The sequence below is a fragment of the Tiliqua scincoides genome, chromosome 6 (genome assembly GCF_035046505.1).
Source record: "Tiliqua scincoides isolate rTilSci1 chromosome 6, rTilSci1.hap2, whole genome shotgun sequence".
NCBI lineage: Eukaryota > Metazoa > Chordata > Lepidosauria > Squamata > Scincidae > Tiliqua > Tiliqua scincoides.
Window position 1 is genome coordinate 70048509 of NC_089826.1, and position 22354 is coordinate 70070862.

General features: G+C 46.3%; 1 protein-coding gene across 1 annotated transcript in view; it reads left to right on the forward strand.

Annotated features, from left to right (window-relative positions):
- Window positions 1–7689: 7689 nt before the first annotated feature.
- Window positions 7690–22354, forward strand: part of ATP8A1 (ATPase phospholipid transporting 8A1) — a 106836-nt gene continuing 92171 nt past the window's right edge. The window contains exon 1 of the mRNA XM_066631770.1: window positions 7690–7756. Coding sequence (XP_066487867.1) covers window positions 7708–7756 — 49 coding nt within the window. The 5' untranslated portion in view covers window positions 7690–7707. The remainder of the gene's footprint in view (window positions 7757–22354) is intronic.

The window sequence follows — 22354 nt, forward strand, 5'->3', positions numbered from 1 at the left end:
TGCCCAGTTTAAAGTTCTCCTATTTCAGGCATATCAAGATAAAGACCCACCTAGCTTTGCAAGTGGAAATAGAAAACGTCCCCTTACCAGTTGAAGAATCTTTTTTTGTCCTTTTAAGGGGGGGGGGGAGAAGAGGCTGCCTTCTGGAGCATCTGTTGCACTCCAGCTCCATCAGATCTGGATCCTTCTGGTGGCCTCACTTTCCCCTTTGCCTGGTCTGATCACAAGCCAAAGCACGTCTGCCTACTTGTGAGTAAATGCGACTGTGAGGCTGCTTTGCTTCCCATAGGGCTCCATAGACTCGCAGCTGGGAGGGAGGGACTTCCTTCTCAGGTATTTTGGGGGCTGCATTCATTGGATCAGGACCATTCTGACATCCTTGGAGTCCTCTCTGCCTGCCCTTTCCAACAGACTAAGGCAAGTCTGCCTATTCGCTAGTAAACGCAGCCACGTGGCTTTGTTTCGGGCTCTATAAACACAGCTGGGAGGGAGGCAGGGACCTCCTCAGGTGTTTTTGGGGGGCTGCGTTCATTGGAGCGGGACCATTCTGTTGTTGCTGAATTCCTCTCAGCCTGCCCTTTCCAACGGACTATGGCAAGTATGCCTACTGGCGAGTAAACATGCGAGACGGCTCACTTTCACTTTCCATAGGGCTCCATGCATTTTTTCCTTCTGGTTTTTTGGTCATAACTTTTGAACAAAAGGAGCGATTTCAATTCTGTTTTTTGAATTGCATTCTGCTGCATTCCGCTCATCCAATGGTGGATGGCATGATGGGGTAGCTCCTAATGCAGCGATGTTAGCACGTCCTCCCCCAGGGCGCGTTACCCCCCCCCACGCATCACCAGGTGCGGCCCACATGCCCCGCACCCTCCTAGCGATGCCAGTGAGTTGCTCTCTCCTGCTTTGGCTGGACTTCTGTTTAACTGCTTCTTTTGCTGCCTTGTTTCTGTCTCTGTAACAATGGTTGCCATTCTCTCTTTATTCAAGTAAACAAAGGCAGTTTGCTATGTGTGGGACTACTTTAGGGTGCAATCCCAATGTTCTGTTGGGCTGTTGCAACTTTCATGTGCTAGCTCAGAGGTGCTAAAAAAGTGCTGTAAGGCACTTTTATGCCACCAGAAGAGTCAGGAGGCTGGTGCATGGACATGCACTGGCCTCTGGAGGCTGACTCTGGTGGTCTTGCGCCAGAGGAGAGCTAAGTTTGCATTGGCTGTGTCAGGCCAGCATGGGGGTCTGGGGAGGGTGGGAGGAGGGCAAAACAGAGGTGTTCCAGAGCAGGTGGAGGAGGGGTGGCAGCCGAGCCCATTGGTTTCCCAGGGTCAAGTGGGGGTGGGGCCAGGATCCTGCACTTAAGCCGGATCCTTACTGCACTCCCAGCCGACCAGGTACAGCACCTGGCTGCTAGGATTTGCATCACTTCTTTAGCTGGTGCGGATCCAAGTAGCCTTATTGAGGCTACTGCCACATGTTCATGGTAAATTCCTCTTGCCCCAGGCTGAGCTGCAACTAGCCCCAACCCCACGCAGGATATGGGGCAGGCCAGTTGACCTACCTGTTCCAGCACGGGTTAGGATTGGGCTGTTAATCCCTCAGCTATGCTAACATAGACCACAATACAGGTGGCCATTTTTATCTGCGGTTTTTGAACCCACAGATTTGACTCACTGCAGGTTCCAAACCCAAGGTGACCTACCAAGCATGACTAGAAGTGCCTTCCAGTCCCAAATAATCTCAAATAATCACATATAATGTTAAATTATGTGGACTGGCTTGACACAGAACACTGGATTCTGCAGAGTAATGGTGCAGAAAAGGACATATTATTTTCTAGCAATTGGCTGCCTGCAGCTTTTCTGGCTCAAAGCCTGGAAGGTATTCACTTTTATTTCTAAACCTACATTTCACAAAATTTTCCTTTCATGACAAGCAGGAATTATTTTTTAAACAATTTTCAATCCTTCAATCCTTCAATCAGGATCAGACTCAGTGTTATCTCTCCCCTTGTCCAGCACATGGAATCAATAGCTTAAAAAAATGCAAATATTAAAAGGTATTGACCAGACCACATGAAAAGAACATACACTGCTATATCTCTTATCTGTCATACTGCAGCTGAGCTTCCTTCACAAAATGTACCCACTATATCTGAATGAAGGAAACATGTTCTTTTGCTTAGAAACAATGTGTGCTTATAATATTAGTTTGAGGGGGTCAAAATATTAGACTTTGTTGGACATCTGTGGCTTTAATGTGCAGTCAGGTTCTCTGGAACAATGGCTGATCTATTTGCCTTGTTTATCTTCACTCAGACAATCCACACAGTTTGTGCCTTGCTGTTATGAGGCTAAATGCCACAGCACCAAGCAGTTCTGCAGCACCCAACTATCTGTATCAGGCTTGAAAATATGATTACCCTGCATGCCCAAATTAGAAATGTTTCATTTCACACATCTGACATTGGGAATCTGCCTTTCGTTGCCTGCTAACCATTGTGCAAATTGTCAGTTGGAGTGTCAAAATAAGTCAGATAAGTGAAATGCTGCTTCTGCTTCTCCCTGGAGGAAAGCTAAAGCACCTTTTTTAAACAGCCCACATGGGAGCGGGGCTTGATTTCACACAGAGACAGAATTGTCAAGCTGTGACAATCTGGATGAGTAATGTTTTTAAGAAGCAACTGAAAAGTCTGGGTGAAAGAACATACTGAAGAAATTCTTCTTCCTACAAACCCCATGCTCAGCTTAAAGGCCATCTTCAGGTTGAGCTCTCAAGGTAGACAGTGATTGGAATGAATGCATCAGCTCTAAGTGACATAAAAATAATTTCACTGAAAAAGTAGATTTAAACTTTTTTCCCCCTTGCAGCCTGAAGTTTCCTGTTTTCAGAAATAAGCCGCAATCGTCCACACTCACTTTTCCAGCAGCCGTAAAAGGGTTTATGCTGCCAGAATGTTTGCACTGGCAGTGTAAAGGCCCCTTAGAACTGGGCTGTAATCTACACTTGGTCTGCAATTCTAAACAAAGTTACTTGGAAGACAGTTCCATATAACTCAATAGGGATTACTTCTGAGTAAACATGGCTAGGATTGAGCTGTTATCCACAACAAACCTGTCACATTGGTTTCAATGGTCCTTTGGAACAAAATTGAGACATAATCCTGTGTACACTTTCCTGGAAGCAAGCCCCAATAGGACTTCATGCATCGGATTATGGCTTGACTTTCATTAGAAATTGGTCTATGGTTTCAGTTGGTGGAACCATTCCTCTAAAAAAATTGTTTAAAATGTGTGATATGTTTGGTACTACTTGGATATTAGAAGGCTTATGGTGCATATATCAAGCAGAGGGACACATTTTTATGGGTGGTTTTTGAAATCCACCTGAAGCAAGCTGCTACCAAAAAAAAATCTGTCAAAGACTTACCTTTGGTCTTCACTAAGGAAGCCATCTGCTGATAAACAGCTTTAAACTTCAACTGGAACAGTTCAGGAAATACAAGTCATTTTCTTTAATGGATTAACCACTGGTTAAAAAAACAAACGCTTAGAACTGCAACAACAACAGCAGTAGCAGAGATATTCAAAAATAGACTACTAAAAAAAATCAAACAGGTAGGCTTATAATGACCATTCTCTAAATGGAAATAGTGCAGCTTCCCAATAGCCATACCACAAACAGTACAATTTAATGTAAGGGATCAACCATGAAAAGTAAGATTTATTTAAATCTAAAGAAAACAACAAGAACAGGTGACTCCTGTCACCTGAAAAAAAGAGGACAAAATGGCATATGAAATACAAATAAGTGCAATGGGCTCCACACTGGGAAAAAATTATTTTATTTTCACGGTGCTGAGCTCTACTTTAATACAGTGACCCCCAGAAGATGAATTTGGAATCACTGTGGCAATGAACACTAAATACTAAGAAAAGGGAACAAATAATACAGACGTATTGGACTGCTATATGATAAGATGGAATGCATTTTCAATTTTGGTAACGACATCACCCCCCCCTCTCTCTCTCACACACACACACACCCTAACGAATAGCCTAAAACTATTCTCCCTTACATCTAAGTTTTCTATATAGAATACTTTTTGGTATAGGGAAGCATTCAGTTTTGTGAATCCCAAACCTGCACCTGTTCTAAGTGAGAACTAGTTTTCTTGTGAGTGCATAATCCATAACAATTATATGACCACATTCTCATTATATAAAAGGTTGCTGCTTGGAGAAAAGCACACATCTGGAATGCTTTTGCCACCCTCCTCTTTTGACAGAGCTGATGGAGGGAGGGGCCCATCTGCACAGCAGCTGGCACACAGCCTAGTTCTGAGCCAATGAGTCCATGGATCAGGGTTCATGTGTTTAAGATCAGGATGAAAACAAAGAAAGCATAATGATCAGGTATATTAAATTACTTTCATAAGACAAAAAAAATTTAAAAGATATGGAATCTTCTACTTCTTGTATAATCAAGCTTTAGATATAAAAGCTTGAGTGATTTACAAAACAAAATATAACATTTACCATTTCATATAATCCCGGAATGGGAAAGCTGTTCTATGAAGACTTAAACAAACCACACAAAGAGTTTTCCACATATATACAACTGATTCTTTTAATCTGAGGCTGTGGCCTAGCTCCTACCTGGACAGAGATATTCATGAAATAAACATGCTTACTGCAAGCTAAGTATGCCTAATTAGAATGAAACAGAACATTCAGAGTGAGCTTTAGGATCCAGTTTAGGACTAAACTTCCCCAGTGCCCGAACAAGCAGTTGCACCGAAATGGCCACTGCTATATCCTGTGGGGCCAGGGAAGCTGCCTAATATATCAGTTCCCTTACCTTGTGTTGAGCCCAGGTGACCCTGACGGGTCTACTTGAATCCGCTCCTGCTATTGACCAGGCACACAACCTAGAAGATCCATGTCGGTCTCCGTGACTTGGGAGGGAGTTAGGATTCAGTTTGTCTGTCCCTCTCCCAGGCTTGATCCTCCATCAGGCCCTCCCTCCCTCTGTCCAGTTCCATCCTCCCCGCTGCCTTCCCCCCTCCCCCCAAAGCCTCACTGCTAACTTGTGGCAATAATCACCACTCACTGCCTCCCCATTGCATCTTCTAGGCACTGAGGTTCAGCACCAACTGGTGCGGGCCTCAGTGTGGGTGCTGCAGCTTTACCACCAGTACTTGAATGCCTTGCAGCACTTTTCATGACACCCGGAGCTGGCGGGAAGACAAGAGCATGGGGTGGTAAACCAATAGGATTGGACTGTTTGTGTAATTCCTGTGTTATGTCTTGCACAATTGAAGCAAAATATTGGCTAAACTAGCTAAAATGACAGGTTGTAATTTTTTTTAACAAGCCCAGTCACACACACCACAATAAGCGTCCTTTCATAAAACAGTAATGGAAGCAGATTAAACCTGTTTTCTACAACACAACACAAAAAAAGGATATCTCCAAGTTGCGCCTGCAGTTACCATGGTTCAGCACCTGTTCAGGGTTAATCCACATGGGGAGTCTGAACTCATGACCCTTCCAGTTGCAAAATTTTTACACCTGAGTAACTTGAAGCGGGCTAATCTGTTGGTCCTAAGCAACCTGGAGTTACCTCGCAAATAAATTGTTGTGTTTTAACCTTTATCTTTATTTCTCTTTTTTAACATATATTTATATATTGGATTGTTTAGAGATATTATCTGTTAATTTTTATGCCTAATAAAGATTTGATTGATTGATTGGTTAATCCATATGACAGCTATGAATAATTTTCCTATTACAAGACATTTTAATTTAAATTATCACAGCTTTTCAGATTTGGAACTATTTCCAGGAGAAAAGTCATCCAATTTTGGGAGAACAGAAGCAAAAGAAACCTGCAAAATATACATACAAACTAAACAGTCGCTCAGAAAGGTGACACACATCTGCTCTAAACCAGCAAGAAAGGCTTTTAAAAAGAATGTAAAACATAAGCTAAAAGTGTAAGTATGAGCCTCCAACTTTTATTTTCTGATTTTCATTCCTATTTAAAACCTCACTTGCACTTTCAGAGCAGGTGTCACCTTTCTGAGAATCCTCTCCTTCCTCGGCATTCTTGGAACTGTCTCACTTTGGCTTCCAGTGCTTGCTCTGAAATTCATCTACTGCAGTGTTTCTCAAGGTTTGTCCTCTGCCGTACCACTTCACACGGTCCACTTATCTGAAGTACCACCAGAAGTAACTGGCGATGACATTGGGAGGCTAGATACAACCCAACAAACACCAGTAAGAGGCTCAGGGTGGATGAAATGGCTTCTCTGAGTGCAGAAAAGCATGCTTTGGAGTTCTACCTCCGAGCCGAGCCTCCTACTGCTGTTTGTTGTGTTGTGTTCCTGATCTCACTGCCAGGTGGCAGGTGTCCAGGGGTTTCACAAGTACCACCAGGCAGCACCTCAAGTACCACTGGTGGCACCCGTACCACTGGTCGAGAAACACTGATCTACCATATGAGGCATCCCGCAAGTACCACCAGGCAGCACCTCAAGTACCACCGGTGGCACCCGTACCACTGGTTGAGAAACACTGCTCAACTGTGTGAGGTGTCCAGGGTTCCCATACCACTGGTTAAGAAACACTGAGCTACTGTGTGAGTTGTGGAAGGTGGAAGTGGAAACATTGGTGTTGAACCTGGCTCTCTTTTGTCAGTCACTCGTTTTCTACACACACGCAATTTCAGCTAGCTCATCGTCAAAGAACAGCCCTGTGACAAGACTGAGGATGGGTCAGCTTTTGAACACAAGGCTGCCACAACCCTTCTGCTGGACAATGAATGCCAAGGGGCGCTGTGTGACCCTGAGACAACCTTTTGTCCTCCCAAGTTGTGAGAGGAGGAGCAGCAGCAGCAGCAACTTGCATCACCACCACTGCTTCCCCTTTTCTAACTCAGTGACGCTGCTACTAAGGAGATTACGGCACGTCCCCTCTTTTCCCCCCACTTTCGCTGCTATTAAGGAGATTACGGCACCTCCATCTCCTTCCCCCCTTACTTCGCAGCTACTAAGGAGAATACGACACCTCCCTCTCTTTCCTTCCCTCTACGATGCTATTAAGGAGATTACGGTACCTCCCCTCCTTTTCCCCCCTCCCCATATTGTCAGGCGAAGACCCGCGTGGGGGGTCCCCCTCCTCTCCCGACCCCCTCCCGCGAGCCGTGGGACGGTCCATTGTCACTCGGGAGGGGGGATGGTCTGAGGGGCTTAAGAAAAGTACAGAATGAAGGGAGAAAAACGACCACTCGTTTTAACTAGCGTCCATTAAAAACCACGACGGAGGCTAGATTTGGGGGCGCTGCGGAGCGAGGAGGGGTGGCTGCAGTTGGTACATCCCAGGGCGGCTGGGAGGGAGGGACGGGGTTGCGCGCGCGCCAGCCGCAAGAGCAGCTGTGCCTCCTGTCAGTTGGCCCCGAGTGGCCGTGGCGGGAGGAGGTGGACTTTGTGGCTCTGATGAGCGGGCGTCCCAGGACGGCTCCGTCGCGGTGTGACAGGGCAGGAGAGCGCAGCGGCCTTCGGGGTCCTTTCGCCTCAGCCGCGAGCCGCTGAGCGACGTCAGGCGAGGCGGGGAGCAGCAGCCGCCCAGTCCGCCGCACCGTGCCTCGCCCGCCCGCCCACCCCCCTCCCCGGGCGGCGACGGCGACGGCGACGACGACGACGACGACGACATGCCCGCGGTGCAGAAGACCGTGTCCGAGCTGCGCTCCCGGGCGGAGGGTGAGTGGCGGCGGCGGGAGGGCGCCGGTGGGTGGAGGCGCAGTCCTCCCTCGGGGTGGGGGGCGCTGAAGGGGGCGCGGCCGCGAAGGGAGAGCTGCTTCCTTCGCTCGGTTGAACTCTCGCATCAATGACGCTCGCTCCCAGGTAATGTCGTGAACCCGCCACCCTGCGGGACGAGTGCCGAGGAAGGGGGAGGCCTCCGTGGGGAGGTAGAAGTCCGTGCCCTGCCCCCTCCCTCGGAGCTTTGTTTCGTCTGCTGAGGGAGGCAGCCATCCCCCTTCCACACTTCCCTGGGAGTAAGCCCCATTGACTGTCATGGGGCTTACTTCTGAGTAGACGTGCATAGGACTGGGCTGTGAGGCTGCCTGCCACAGTAGCTCCTGCAGGTTGAGACTGCAGTCCTATCTGCACCTACCTGGGAGTAAGCCCCACTGACTATCATGGGGCTTACTTCTGAGTAGACATGCACATAGGATTGGTGCTCTGATGCTGCAGTCCTGTCCACACTTATCTGGGGTTAAGCCTTATTGACTAGGATGGGACTTGTTTCTGAGAAGACATATGCGTAGGATTGGGCTTTGAGGCTGCCTGCCACAGTAGCTCCTGTGGGTTGAGACTACAGTCCTATTGCTTTCCTGGGAGTAAGCCCCATTGACTGTTATGGGACTTCTGAGTAGATGTGCGTAGGATTGGGCTCTGAGGCTGCAATCTTATTCACACTTGCCTGGGGGTAAGCCCCATTGACTAGGAAGGAATTTACTTCTGAGTAGACATGGATGGGATTGGGCTCTGAGCCTGCAATCCTATCAACACTTACTTGGGAGTAAGCCCCATTTACTGTGATGGAACTTACTTCTGAATTCACATGCGTAGAATTGAGCTCCGAGACACTCTGGGTCCACGCTGTTGGCATTGCCTTCCTTTTTGGAGCCTACTTCTTCATCTGCACTGTTCAGCCCACCTAGGGCTCTCCTTCACACCTGGCCATGATGCTGCCTTGTCCCTCTGGGTGAAGAAGGAGAGAGAGGCTTGACTGGGAAGAGGAGGAGGAGTTGTAGGAAGGGGGAGTGTCTCCTAAGGAAGCAGTGGTGTAGCTAAGGCATCTGCTACCCTTGGGACAAAGAAGATTTTGTAGTCTCCCCCCCCCCCAGTGATGAAATAAAATTTAATAAGTGGATAAACAAAGTTTTCTGGTTAATTGGCCATACCTTTTTATTGATATTCCTGTGTGGTTTGTTTCATTGCATTCTGCATTAAATTACCTTTCCAATGATATATAACATGACAGTATAATTTGTACATACCAAGGTTTTCACAATTTTGGCCACACTAGCATCAAGCTCAGCTTGTTGCCTGGTGCATTTGCTACCCCCTGCACCCCCTTAGCTACGCTACTGCATCACAGAGATTTTCAACCTTTTTTATCTCACAGCACACTGACCAACCACTAAAATTTATTGTCAAGGCTTTTTGACAATTGACAATGCACACCATGCTGCAGGGAGAGGGGCTCACATCCCCCAGTAAATGGCCCTCACCAAAACTAATGTCCCCCTACAAATAAATCCCTCTTCCTCCCCCTACCAATAAATGACCCTCCCCCAAACTCCCACAACACACCTGTAGATCATTCATAGCACACTGGTTGAAAATCACTGCTCTATTGAATTCTTCCCCCTCCAAAGTCTATTTAACTCCAGCACTTATGCCACTGTTCTCAGGTCCTTTTTCTTCCACCTGTGTGCCTGAAGCGCCCCCCTCCCCACTTTATTGCTAGATGTCACAGATTGCCTGAGGCCCCTGAATTTCAGGATGGACAACCAGCTATCACTGAGGAGCAGCCACTGCTGACAGGAGTCCCTTGGGATGTGGGGATCCTCCTTTCTCTTCACCTCTTTATGGGAACACCTCTTCTCCCCTTTCTCTCTCCCCCCCCCCCAGTACAAGGGAAGCAATCTAGGCATTTCTGACTATGTCACCTGCCAAAGCAGAGGAGCCAGTGGGAGTAGTAGCCATCTCTGCTTGCTCATCTTCCCTCTTCCACTGGGTAGTGGTGGGAATAAGGGTGTGCACCATCACCAAGAAGTAGCTGCTGCCTGAGGAAGCCAGCTACAATGGCCAGGAACAGCTATTGCTTATCTGCAAAGCAGCATGTCATTTGGGATCAGGTCTATTGGGACATATTCCCAGATATCCTTTGGGAGGTAGACCTGCTGGACTAAAATTCTAATTACCTCATTGCTCAGCCCTCTCTTGGTATCTACTACTGCCAAAGGTAGGGGGTGAGCTCCAGCTCTGTTCTTGCACCTGCATTCTTCCTCTGGATAGTTCAATAGTCAGAGGCACTCCTTCCCATGTTACTAGCTTCTTGCTGTGCCAGCCATAGGGTAAGAACAAATGGAGGAGGTGGCTCCACTCATTTATTATCTGCTCACTACCTAGTCTCTCTTGGTAGTGCAATAATCAGGATTGCACCCAACAGGATGGTCCTTTTTTGGGCTGGTCAGATACAGAGTGCAGGTGAGCAAATGGCTCCTCCTTGCAACTTCCACCTCTGCTCACTAGCTTAGCTGTCTTCTTCCTTGGGTAGTGCATTGGTCTGCTGTCCCATCTAGAAAGCGATAACAAGCAAGCAAGTGGTGGTAGTAGTAGCAAGGTGACACCTCCGTTTGCTCATCTATCTTGTCTCTCCTTGGGTACCGAATTCTAACATTTCCCTCTCCCCCCAAAAAGGGAGATACCAGACAAGCAACTGATGGGGAGACAGAGCTGCAAGAAAAATTGCTTCTGCTAATTTGCTTGTACTTACCTTCTTGAGATTGTGTGATGAGATTGGGGCCTGTGTGTTGCTCACAGACCACCGACCTTAACTATCTAATTCTATGCTGTCCAGACAGAGAGCATAGGAAGGCAAGCCAACAAGGCAGCTCCTTTCAGCCTCTTCCAATCTCTTATCTGCCTTCTAGAAGGTGTGGAAGTACAATTTTTTTATTTTTTAAAATTTATTTTTATTTTTACTGAGCCTCTTCTGAAATGCTGCAGAGAGAATGTTAAAATAAACAAATGAGGTTATAGTGGATGCATTGAACTGCTTCTGGTTTTTCGCTCCCTCTGGGTGATAAAATGAGAAGCTGCAGCATTGCAAAAAGAATTCATAGCACTCAGAGAGGTGAGTTAGTGGAGGCAGTGGCTGCTTCTTTCTGCCATCTCTGTGTTTTTGCTTGGGCGGGCAAGCAGTGACCGCATTGCAAGAGTAACTGCTGCCATACTAACTTGCCTCTGTTTTTTTAAGGCAGTCCAACAGTTGGGTTCAGGCCCACAGTAGAGGGGGAGAGGAAGAGAATAGGGGTCCCACCACGGATACGTCATCAACTGTACCACAAAGCATGGAATTGCCTGTGCGAATAATCTTTTTTTTCAACACCTTTGCATTTTCTTAGAATTTCTACATTGCTTTTGTTTTCTCTTCTCTACTCTTATAAATGGCCAAAACTCTTTGACGCAAATATTCTAACAGAACACTGTGTATGCAGTATTATATTCGTATTTTCTCCAATGCATTGTTTAACATCACATTATCTCTATAACTTTTTATTGTTCGATATGTATTTTGGTATTCAGTGTAATTGAATTTTAATGTAATTGAATTCTTTTGGAATCTGCTTTGAGCTTATTGAAAAGTTGGATAGTAGTTTTTTAAATAGATAAAATTATCTTAATGGGACAAACATGTAACATGCAGTGCAATCCTATCTTGCGCTGGAACACGCAGGCCAGGAGGCCTGTATCCAGTGCAAGATTGGGACAAGAAGTGGCTCAGCCGGAGGCAAGGGGAAACTCGTCCCCTTATTCCTGGGTAAGCCACTGCAGCCCCAGTGAGTCTCCTTGAAGTTGTGCCACCTCAAGAAGTGGCAAGTCCAAGGACAACGGAGCAGCTTCAAGCCTCTCCAAGCTGTTCAGGGAACGGGGTTGGGATCCAGCATAACTGCTGGGTCTCAGCCCTGCCTCCCACTCCCTGCCTGCTCCCTGGAATGCCCTCCCTCTGCCCTCTCCCCACCCTGGAATTCTTCCCTCTTGCCCCCTCCCTGCTCACCCCAGACCCCTGCATTGGCTGAGCTCGGCTGAGGCAACCTTCTCTCCCTGTGTCATTGCAGAGGCTGGATGCAGTCTCCGTGGGCCTTCGCTGGCCCTGCCAACTCCCAAGGTGGTGCAAACCTGCTTTATGACACGTTCGTGACCCTCCTGGGTCAGCACAAGGAGCTTGCACTGGCCTAACAGGATTGCACACTAAATCAATATAGCTAGTGAACTAAGAGATCCTGTGCTTGTCAGTGGAGCAGTGAAATGGGGCAGACTACACACAGAATGTGGAGGTTTCTGCACACCCTGGGAATTCCACGGTATCAGTAAAATACTGTTTTTAAATAAAGGCATTTTTTTAAAGAGGAAAAAAAACCTAACTGGTCCAAAGCATGTGCTTTGCCCTCTAGGATCCATGAAATAGGAGACACCTCAAGTGAGCATCAGTTGAACAAGAACAAAAAGGAAAGGAAAGACCGGGGGGGGGGGGAGGAAAACTGGCCTGCTAAAGCCCTTACATAGTGTCTTGAAAGAAAGACTAGGATCAGAGAGTGTTTGTCTCAGAAAGCACATCAACTCAGTGGCGAAGCTAGGTCATTTGACAGCCGGGGCCCATAAATTTTTGTCGGCCCATATAACATAATTAATTAATTATTTATTAATTATTCATTCATTCACATTTTTATACCACTCTTCCTTTAAGCAGCTCAGAATTTGAAATGAATAATAATAGTGGCCAGAATATAAATGCAGTGAATATTTCCCCACAAGCAATGGATGAAATTCTTCATCAAATATTTCCAGAATTTTGGTCACTAGGGTGTCACCCCCCCCCCCCAAGAATGTCTAATTGACCTGTTTTGAGTTAAGGCAGTGGTTCTCAAACTTTTAACACTGGGACCCACTTTTTAGAATGACAATCTGTCCAGGACCCATGTTTTGGTCATAACTTTTGGTGGAAAGGAGATATTTCAATCCTGTTTTTTGCATTACATTCCGCTGGAAATTCTGCATCCAATGGTATATAGCATGATGGGGTTATTCCGAACCTTTGTGATGTTAGCAATGTTGTGGCATTTGTGGTGTCACCCCCAAGGGGTGGTACCTGGGGCAGACCACCCCCCGCTAGCTACGCCACTGCATCAACTGAATATAATTTTCTTCCCCTCCTAAATCCAGGATGTTACAAGCTGTTAGCGGCTCTGAATAAAAGAGTTGGGGGGGGAGGCTTTAGTAGAATTGAAAAGGACTTCTTGGATCCCAATAAATTTTCTTCAGGGATGCTTTTAGCTACAAAGAGGACAAAGCTCTAAATAAAATGTCTTAGAATAGAGAGTGAAAATTAATTCAGGATGTGATCTGTGAGGCCTGTGTCTCTTAACGTTTCTTCAACTCTGTTGTATGTCATAGTGATGGAAAGATAAAAATACAATCTTTGCATACTGTATCACTCAGGTTTGGGGTACATGAACCACTTCCTTTTCACCAGCAGGAAAGTTCAAACCTCAACAGCACTATACGGCAGTAGTACTACAGCTCTTAACTTGGTTCAATCTTAAGTGGGTGGGAAGCTGCTCAGCAGTCTCACACTACTGTGCTATTAAGGGGGATTTCCCAATTGTTTCCCAATTGGGGGATTTCCCACTCTGATTTCTTGTGGGCCTCTAGCATTTGCACACATTACATTGCAAGATGATCCTTTGTTTAATTATAAATTCCATTATAATGGCAATTCCAATGATGTATTTGAAGATGTATTTAAAAACGACCATGAATTTTTTAGAAACGTAAATTATGTCCAAAAAAAATAATTTAGATCACGGGTGTCAAGTATAAGGCCCAGGGGCCAGATGTGGCCTGCAGAAGCTTTGTATCTGGCCTACATGATACTTGGGCTCTCTCAACAACACCGTCAGCTGCTGAGCTGTGAAATGACACATTGGCAGAAATGGCATTGATGAAAGGATGACACTGGGAGACCTCAGTTATCATGTGGGCCACTCTTTCAGCAGTGCTGAGATGTCACCTTTGAAAGGGCACTCTATATGATAACTGGGCTCTCCCAGCACGGCCCTTTCAGCAGTGTTGCTATTGCAGAGGTGCTGGGAGGGAGAGATGGAAGGAGCACTCGGAAGGTTAGGAACAGTAAGGGAGAAGAGGCAGACCAAGAGGGGTGAGAAAGGGAGAAGCTGCAGATGCGCTGGGAGAGCCCAGTTATCACACGGGCTACCTTTTAGCAGCGCTGCTTCTGCTGAGGTGTCACTTCGCAGAGCACCTTTCAACAACTGAACTGTGAAGTGACTTCTAGGTGGAAGTTCTTAAAAGGCAGTCTGTGAAAATTGGGCCTACCCATATCTTGAAAATATGATTGAGATTTGTATATTTTCTGTTCTGTCATTTGCAGCTTAAAGGTTCCTAAGTGAAGCAAAAAGTGTTTTTTCTGGTCATCACCTGCTTTTTGTATTGGCAACCTTCAGTCTCGAAAGACTATGGTATCGCGCTCTGAATGGTGGTTCTGGCACAGCGTCTAGTGTGGCTGAAAAGGCCAATCCGGGAGTGACAATCCCTTCCACACCGGGAGCAAGTGCAGTCTGTCCCTGGTCTGTCTCCCTGACTATGGGCCTTCCTTCTTTGCCTCTTAGCCTCAGACTGTTGGCAAAGTGTCTCTTCAAACTGGGAAAGGCCATGCTGCACAGCCTGCCTCCAAGCGGGCCGCTCAGAGGCCAGGGTTTCCCACTTGTTGAGGTCCATCCCTAAGGCCTTCAGATCCCTCTTGCAGATGTCCTTGTATCGCAGCTGTGGTCTGCCTGTAGGGCGCTTTCCTTGCACGAGTTCTCCATAGAGGAGATCCTTTGGGATCCGGCCATCATCCATTCTCACGACATGACCAAGCCAACGCAGGCGTCTCTGTTTCAGCAGTGAATACATGCTAGGGATTCCAGCACGTTCCAGGACTGTGTTGTTTGGAACTTTGTCCTGCCAGGTGATGCCGAGGATGCGTCGGAGGCAGCGCATGTGGAAAGCGCTCAGTTTCCTCTCCTGTTGTGAGTGAAGAGTCCATGACTCGCTGCAGTACAGAAGTGTACTCAGGACGCAAGCTCTGTAGACCTGGATCTTGGTATGTTCCGTCAGCTTCTTGTTGGACCAGACTCTCTTTGTGAGTCTGGAAAACGTGGTAGCTGCTTTACCGATGCGCTTGTTTAGCTCGGTATCGAGAGAATGAGTGTCGGAGATCGTTGAGCCAAGGTACACAAAGTCATGGACAACCTCCAGTTCATGCTCAGAGATTGTAATGCAGGGAGGTGAGTCCACATCCTGAACCATGACCTGTGTTTTCTTCAGGCTGATTGTCAGTCCAAAATCTTGGCAGGCCTTGCTAAAACGATCCATGAGCTGCTGGAGATCTTTGGCAGAGTGGGTAGTGACAGCTGCATCGTCGGCAAAGAGGAAGTCACGCAGACATTTCAGCTGGACTTTGGATTTTGCTCTCAGTCTGGAGAGGTTGAAGAGCTTTCCGTCTGATCTGGTCCGGAGATAGATGCCTTCTGTTGCAGTTCCAAAGGCCTGCTTCAGCAGGACAGCAAAGAAAATCCCAAACAAGGTTGGTGCAAGAACACAGCCCTGCTTCACTCCGCTTCGGATGTCAAAAGGGTCTGATGTGGAGCCATCGAAGACAACAGTGCCCTTCATGTCCTTGTGGAAAGATCTGATGATGCTGAGGAGCCTGGGTGGACATCCAATCTTGGGGAGAATCTTGAAGAGGCCGTCTCTGCTGACCAGGTCGAAAGCCTTTGTGAGATCTATGAAGGCTATAAAGAGTGGCTGTCGTTGTTCCCTGCATTTCTCCTGCAGTTGTCTAAGGGAGAATACCATATCAGTGGTGGACCTGTTGGCTCGGAATCCACACTGCGATTCTGGATAGACGCTCTCTGCAAGTACCTGGAGCCTCTTTAGTACAACTCGGGCAAACAGCTTTCCTACAACGCTAAGGAGAGAGATGCCGCGGTAGTTGTTGCAGTCACCCCTGTCACCTTTGTTCTTGTACAGCGTGATGATGTTTGCATCCCTCATGTCTTGAGGTACTCCACCTTCTCTCCAGCAGAGACAGAGGATTTCATGCAGCTCAGTGACGATGATCTCTTTGCAGCATTTTAGGACTTCAGCAGGGATGCTGTCTTTTCCAGGTGCCTTGCCAAAGGCAAGGGAGTCCAGGGCCACGTGAAGTTCTAGGGTTGGTTCACTGTCAAGCTCTTCCAGCACAGGCAGGCACTCAATGTTGTTCAGTGCGGTGACTACATTTTCTCTGGAATATAGCTCAGAGTAGTGCTGCACCCAGCGTTCCATCTGCTGCGCCCGATCCTGGATGACCTCGCCTGTGGCAGACTTCAGAGGGGCAATTTTCTTCTGTGTTGGACCTAGGGCCTGCTTGATACCATCATACATCCCCTTGATGTTGCCCGTGTCAGCTGCTATCTGTATCTCGGAACAGAGCTGGAGCCAGTAGTCGTTAGCACATCTCCTGGCAGTCTGTTGGACTTTGCTGCGAGCAGTTCGGAGGACCTGCAGGTTGCGCTCACTGGGACAGGCCTTGTATGCTGCTTGAGCTCTCCTCTTTTCCTCAATGACTGGTGTCAACTCCTCAGAGTGGGCTTCAAACCAGTCTGCCGCCTTGTTGGTCTTCTTGCCGAATATGGACAAGGCGGTGTTGTAAACGGTATTCTTGAAATGTTCCCATCTGTTGGATGCGTTTGCGTCGGCCGGGCCTGGAAGAGATTCCTCAAGCGCTTGTGCAAATTCCTCCACTTTTCTCTGATCCCGGGTCTTGCTGGTATCAATGCGAGGTCTTCCTTCCTTTTTCGTGTGATGCAGTCGCTTTGTTTGCAGTTTCACTCTGCTGCACACCAGGGAGTGGTCAGTGTCGCAGGCAGCACCATGATAACTGCGTGTGATCTTGATGCTGGGAAGGCTGGAGCGTCTGGTGAGGATCAGGTCGAGCTGGTGCCAGTGCTTTGATCTTGGATGTCTCCAAGAGACTCTATGTTGGGGCTTTGTGTTGAAGAACGTGTTGCTGACACAGAGACCGTGATGACAGCAAAACTCTAGCAGGCGTTGGCCATTTTCGTTCATCCTCCCAGTGCCAAACTGACCTAAGCAAGTGGGCCATGAACTGTTATCAGCACCAACTCTAGCATTGAAATCGCCGAGGATGAACAATGGCTCTTTTACAGGGATTTTCTTGACAGTGGTGGCCAGGTCATCATAGAATTTGTCTTTGGCTTCTGCTGGAGACGACAGAGTCGGTGCATAAGCACTGATGAGAGTGATAGGTCCTGCTGATGACTGGAGCTGCAGGGACAAAATTCTTTCACTTCCCACAGTAGGTGGGATGATGGATTTCAGCAGGGTATTTCTGACCGCAAAGCCAACGCCATGTTCCCTGGTTTCGTTTGGTGGTTTTCCCTGCCAGAAAAATGAGAAATTTCTCTCCTTGACAGATCCGGAATCTGGCAGCCTAGTCTCTTGAAGGGCGACGATGTCCATCTGCAGTCTGCTCAGCTCCATGTCGATGACAGCTGTTTTGCGTGCGTCGTCTATTTCTTGCAGGTCATCAGAGAAGCCAGGTGTCATTGTCCTAACGTTCCAGGTGCCCAGCTTTAGGGCAGTAGTTTTCTGTTTTCTGTTGCATGGTGCAGAGTTGTCGATCCGCTTGTCGGTTTTCACCCTAAACCCCACGCACCCCATGAGGTTAACGGACCGTGGCGAGGCAACACCTTACTGGCTGGGGACTGCCCAGCTTAAGGCGGGCGGTAGCTGCCCAATGAGATGCAATGATCTCTCCCACCGTCGGAAGCAGCCCCTGGCGTCATGCTCTACGCCAATCGAGCAAAGACTTATAACCGGTAAACTGCTGCTTCCCGTGTTGTGCCGACGCCATATGGCGAAGTTGGAGTGTCCTCTCCAGTGCGCGAAGCCTGGGTAAAGAAGGTATGGAGGATAGGCTGTTACCCATGCAGCAAATCCCCCCTCTCCACGTCGCTGGAATGGTCCAATGGAAAGGCAGAAGCCAATACGGTTGGTTCCAGCGGCGTCGCAGGAGTTGCCAGAACGTGACTGTGTTCAGCCATGAACTGCCTAAGGGACTCCGGCTCCTGATTTTGCCTCGAGGTTGACTCCTGAAGCCTTTTCCAGAACTGGATATAGCTACAAGGCAGTGGAGGTTTGAGGTCAGAGTTTCCTTCTCTTAGATGAGCTGCCTTCCTAGGCTGACGAGTCCCATCTACCCGGTGGCTGTTTAGTCGCCTCTTACGACAAGTACAGCCAAACTGAGGGCCTGCTTCATCACCTGCTTAATGATGTCACTTCCTGATTAATGGTATCACGCCATTAATGCTGATAGCAGGTGCCATGAATGCTCTTTGGCTCACTGCTTGAAGCAACTTTGACATGCCTGATTTAGACTATACTCTTTGTGATCATAAGTGTGTTTTAAAATTACATTTATTTATCTTTTCCTTTTTATTTGGGGTAGGAAGGGCAACATTTTATAGATGAGTCATTGTTTTATGATAAGAAAAATAATGTGATACTTGTAAGCAGGGCCATCCCTAGAAGGCTGCTGGGCCTGGGGCAACTTAATCAGTGCAGGGCACCCCCCACCACCTTACGAATACACTGTGTATGTGTGTCTAAAATCAAGCATAAAAAATAAATGCTTAAATTAAGATGTATCCCAAAATTCAAATTAAAAATAAATTTGTGCCGTTGAAATTTCAAATATATTTTCAAATAACTAACCCAGAAAAGAAAATAGGCGAAATAACTACTAAAAATTGAAATATTAGCTGCCACTTAAAGAATTCTAAATTACAAGTCCAGCCTTTTTATACACGGATTTTTTATACATGGATTTGACTCAACACGAATGGCCACTGCAAATGAGAAGGGATGTGCTGATCCCTGGAGAAGGGGAAAAATGCACCCCTTTGAAGATTCAGTTTCAAAAACAGTCCTTTAACAATAGCCTCCTTAATGAGAGAGAGGGGGGCATCTGGCTGACTATCCATCAATCCTTCTCTCTCCAGGCGACCCCTCCCTTCCCCCTGAGCAGGTGAAAGAAAGGTGATCACTTTGTATTGGTGAAGGGAGGGACTGAGTGAAGTAAGCTCTTGGAGGAGAACAGATTGGTGGATTGTCTTCTTAATGACTCTTATCTTACAACACAAAGGTCAGTAAAGCTGTTTTCAAATCAAAGCAAAGAAACTTTTTTTTTTAAATTGATTTGCTATTGTGCGTTTTTTGCCATCCACTTGAGTGCTTGGAACAGAACCCATGAGAATAATGAGGCTCAACCTGTAAACTCTCAAATATGTATTGCCTTTATGAAGAGGCAGATAGCAAACATCTCAAGAAGAAAAAGAAGAAAGGAAGAAAAAAGTTGGAACAGGAAGCAAACTAGGAAAAAATAGGGGAGGCGGAGAGAAGGCTTGTAATATGGCAAGTTTTCTGATGCACTCAGGAACTTGAAACACTTTGCATCCCGTCCCGTCCCCACGCAACTTTGTGCTTTGCTGACCTTTGTGGTGTAAGATAAGAGTCAGTAAGAAGACAATCCATCAATCCGTCCTCACCTACACTCAGTCCCTCCCTCTGGTACTCACTCTGGTACTCACTCTGGTACTTCTGGTCATATCAAATTGTTCTCACACAGCAGTTTGTCTGGGGAGGTCCCCCTGAATAAGGAAGTAAAGCAGGGTTGTGTGTTTGCTTCCACCCTGTTTAATTTATGTTAATGATTTTGCCACCCACTTGCACAAAATTGATACCCACTGCCCTAAAGTTGGCTCTGTAAAAGTTCCAGTGCTGCTCTATGCAGATGATATGGTCCTGCTTTCTCGAACCAGAATTGGCTTAAGGTGCCTGGTTCAATCTAGTCTGACATATTTTGAACAGAACAAGCTCTCTTTGAACTGTGAGAAGCCCAGAATCCTGGTATTCAGCAGATCATGGAAACCTTGGCTTTGGACTTTCAATGGCAAAGCAGTCAGGCAGGTCAAGGAATTCAAGTATTTGGGTATCCTGTATCATTACAGACTCTCTTGGAGTCCGCACCAACAGGTGAGGAGCCAAGCTGCAAAACTGTCTATGCATGCCATTGTACGTTTTTTCTATGCATGGGGCAATTCTTATATCCCTTCCACCCTGCAAATTTTCAATGCTAAAGTTAAGACCCAAATTTTGTACTGAATACCCATATGGAGGTCTGCATTTGGTGCCAGCATTGAGAGGATCCAGTCATGGTTTTTATAAAAAATATTTGCTCTACCACGCTGTGCTCCATATGCAGTATTATGTCTGGAAGCGGGCCAACAAGAGTTAGAAACCATGGCTTTGATGAGTTTTTGTAAATTTTGGCTAAGGGTCTGAGCAAGATATTCTTCTCAGAAACCTATTAACTGACCCAACATTCTCTCCAAGTCTGTTATTGCTCCTAAATAAGGTTCAGGCCATAGGTCTGTCAGCAGATCTGTTAGGAGACCTCTCACCAGAGTTAGCATTTAAAACTCTGAAAATCCAGTTTGAGGATATAGAACGTCAAGAGCTGTTTGCAGCTGCAACCATGACCTGTTCTCCCCTCCGGTTTTCGCTTTTTCCAATCCTGGATAAAGGGCCCACCTACTTACATTTCCTATTTAATTTACAGGAACGGAGAGCCTTCTCCCTGGTGTGTTGCAGTGTATGCCATCTAATTTTACATCTGGGAGATACATTGGCCTGAGTGTGCAAGCAGGGGTGTGTAGCTGCAACTCCTAGGACATTGAATCTCTTTCACATATGGTTTTGCAAATAGTTTGACGATCTGTGTTTGCAGTTGCTCAGGGCAATTTGTCTTCCATACGTGGGTCAGGGGACTTCTTGCTTCATCAGTTGGTATTAGGAAAGGATGAGGCATGTACACGCCAGGTTGCAAAAAATTTTCATGCAATTTTGAGGAGGCGTGGTATAAGTAAGGGCGGTGTGTTGGTTGGGTTCACAGGCTGTTTTAGGTGTGGTTTAAATCTATTGTCCTATGTTATGTTTTATTTTATGCCAATAAAGTTTCCTGAATCGGAAATCTGTATACGTCTACCAAGTTTCCCTCTCATTTTTTATGGGTATGGCTGGATACTGTACTTAAAAACACAATTTATAAATTTTGAACTACTCTTTGCTTGATTGTTCAGCAGAGAAAGGAAGCGAAACTAGGCATGACTTTCTAATTATTTATAAATAATTTAGTACTAGCTTCTGCTTGGCCATACAGCAGTAAAACTCCCTATCAAAATAAAGCACATTAAGAAATTGCTTTAAATTGTTTCATTTAAAAAAGGCTGCTCAAAATATTGTTTTGGAGCAAGAAGAAAGCTGTTCTAATAATGATTTGCCTTTCTCCAGGAGCAATGAGGCTGATGAAATTTGTTTCCACCTGCACTCATCAATCATGTGAGGCTGAGAAGGCTCATCACCTGAGCAGGGATGAAATAATTTTCTCTCATGCATATTGAGTCACAATAACTCAGGCAGATTTTTCCTGTCAAGGATTCAAGCCTGAGGTGATTTCTATGGTGAGATGTACTATAGAACAGAATTCCTATCTTCTCAGAAACAGCCATTCTCTTCCCAGAAACACCAAATCCTGTTTCTGGTCCTTGAATATATTATTCATGATAGAACTAATAATCTGATTGGTATCAGTAGAAACTTCTCTCCTGGAGGAAAAAGGAACCACAAAGAACCCCAATTCAACCATGGCAAGAAAAAGAATTTTCTTTTTCTCCCTCTCACTCCTATTCCCCCTCCCCCCATGAATCAGGGCCCCACAGCTACTGTTTAAAAATTTTAAAATAACATGCAGGGCCAAACAACATGATTAAAGTCATGTCTAGTTTGGCCCTAAAATTCTGACTTCTCAGGGTCTACCTGGCTTATATGTCATGATTAGCTTACCCCAGGGGTGTCAAACATAAGGCCCACAGAACCTTTTTATCTGGCCCTCAGGCTCTCAGCTGCTGACTGCAGCAGTGCTAAGGTGATACTGCTGAAAAGGCAGCCCATATGAAAATTGGGCTCTCCTGTATCTTGAAATATGATCGAGATTTGCACATTTTCTCTTCTGTCATTTGCAGCTAATGAGTTTCTAAGTGAGGAAAAAGTGCTTATTTTGGTTATGACCTGTTTAATGACATCACTTCCTACCTAATGACATCACTTCTGGCCCTCAGCAGACATAATTAATGCTATTCGACCCTCAGTACGAAACGAGTTTGACACCCCTGGTTTACCCTATTATCTTTATAACAAAAAATAACTTGACTATGTACGGTCTAAAATTCCTTGGTAGAGTTCAGCTGTAAACCTGTCAGAACCAGGAGTCTCTTTACATTTCAGCACTTTTATTATGCTTTTTCCGATGGGATTGGTGTCTCAAGGTAATTCTTGTAATTTAATGTTAAAGTGAGGGACATCACTTTTTTGCAGGAA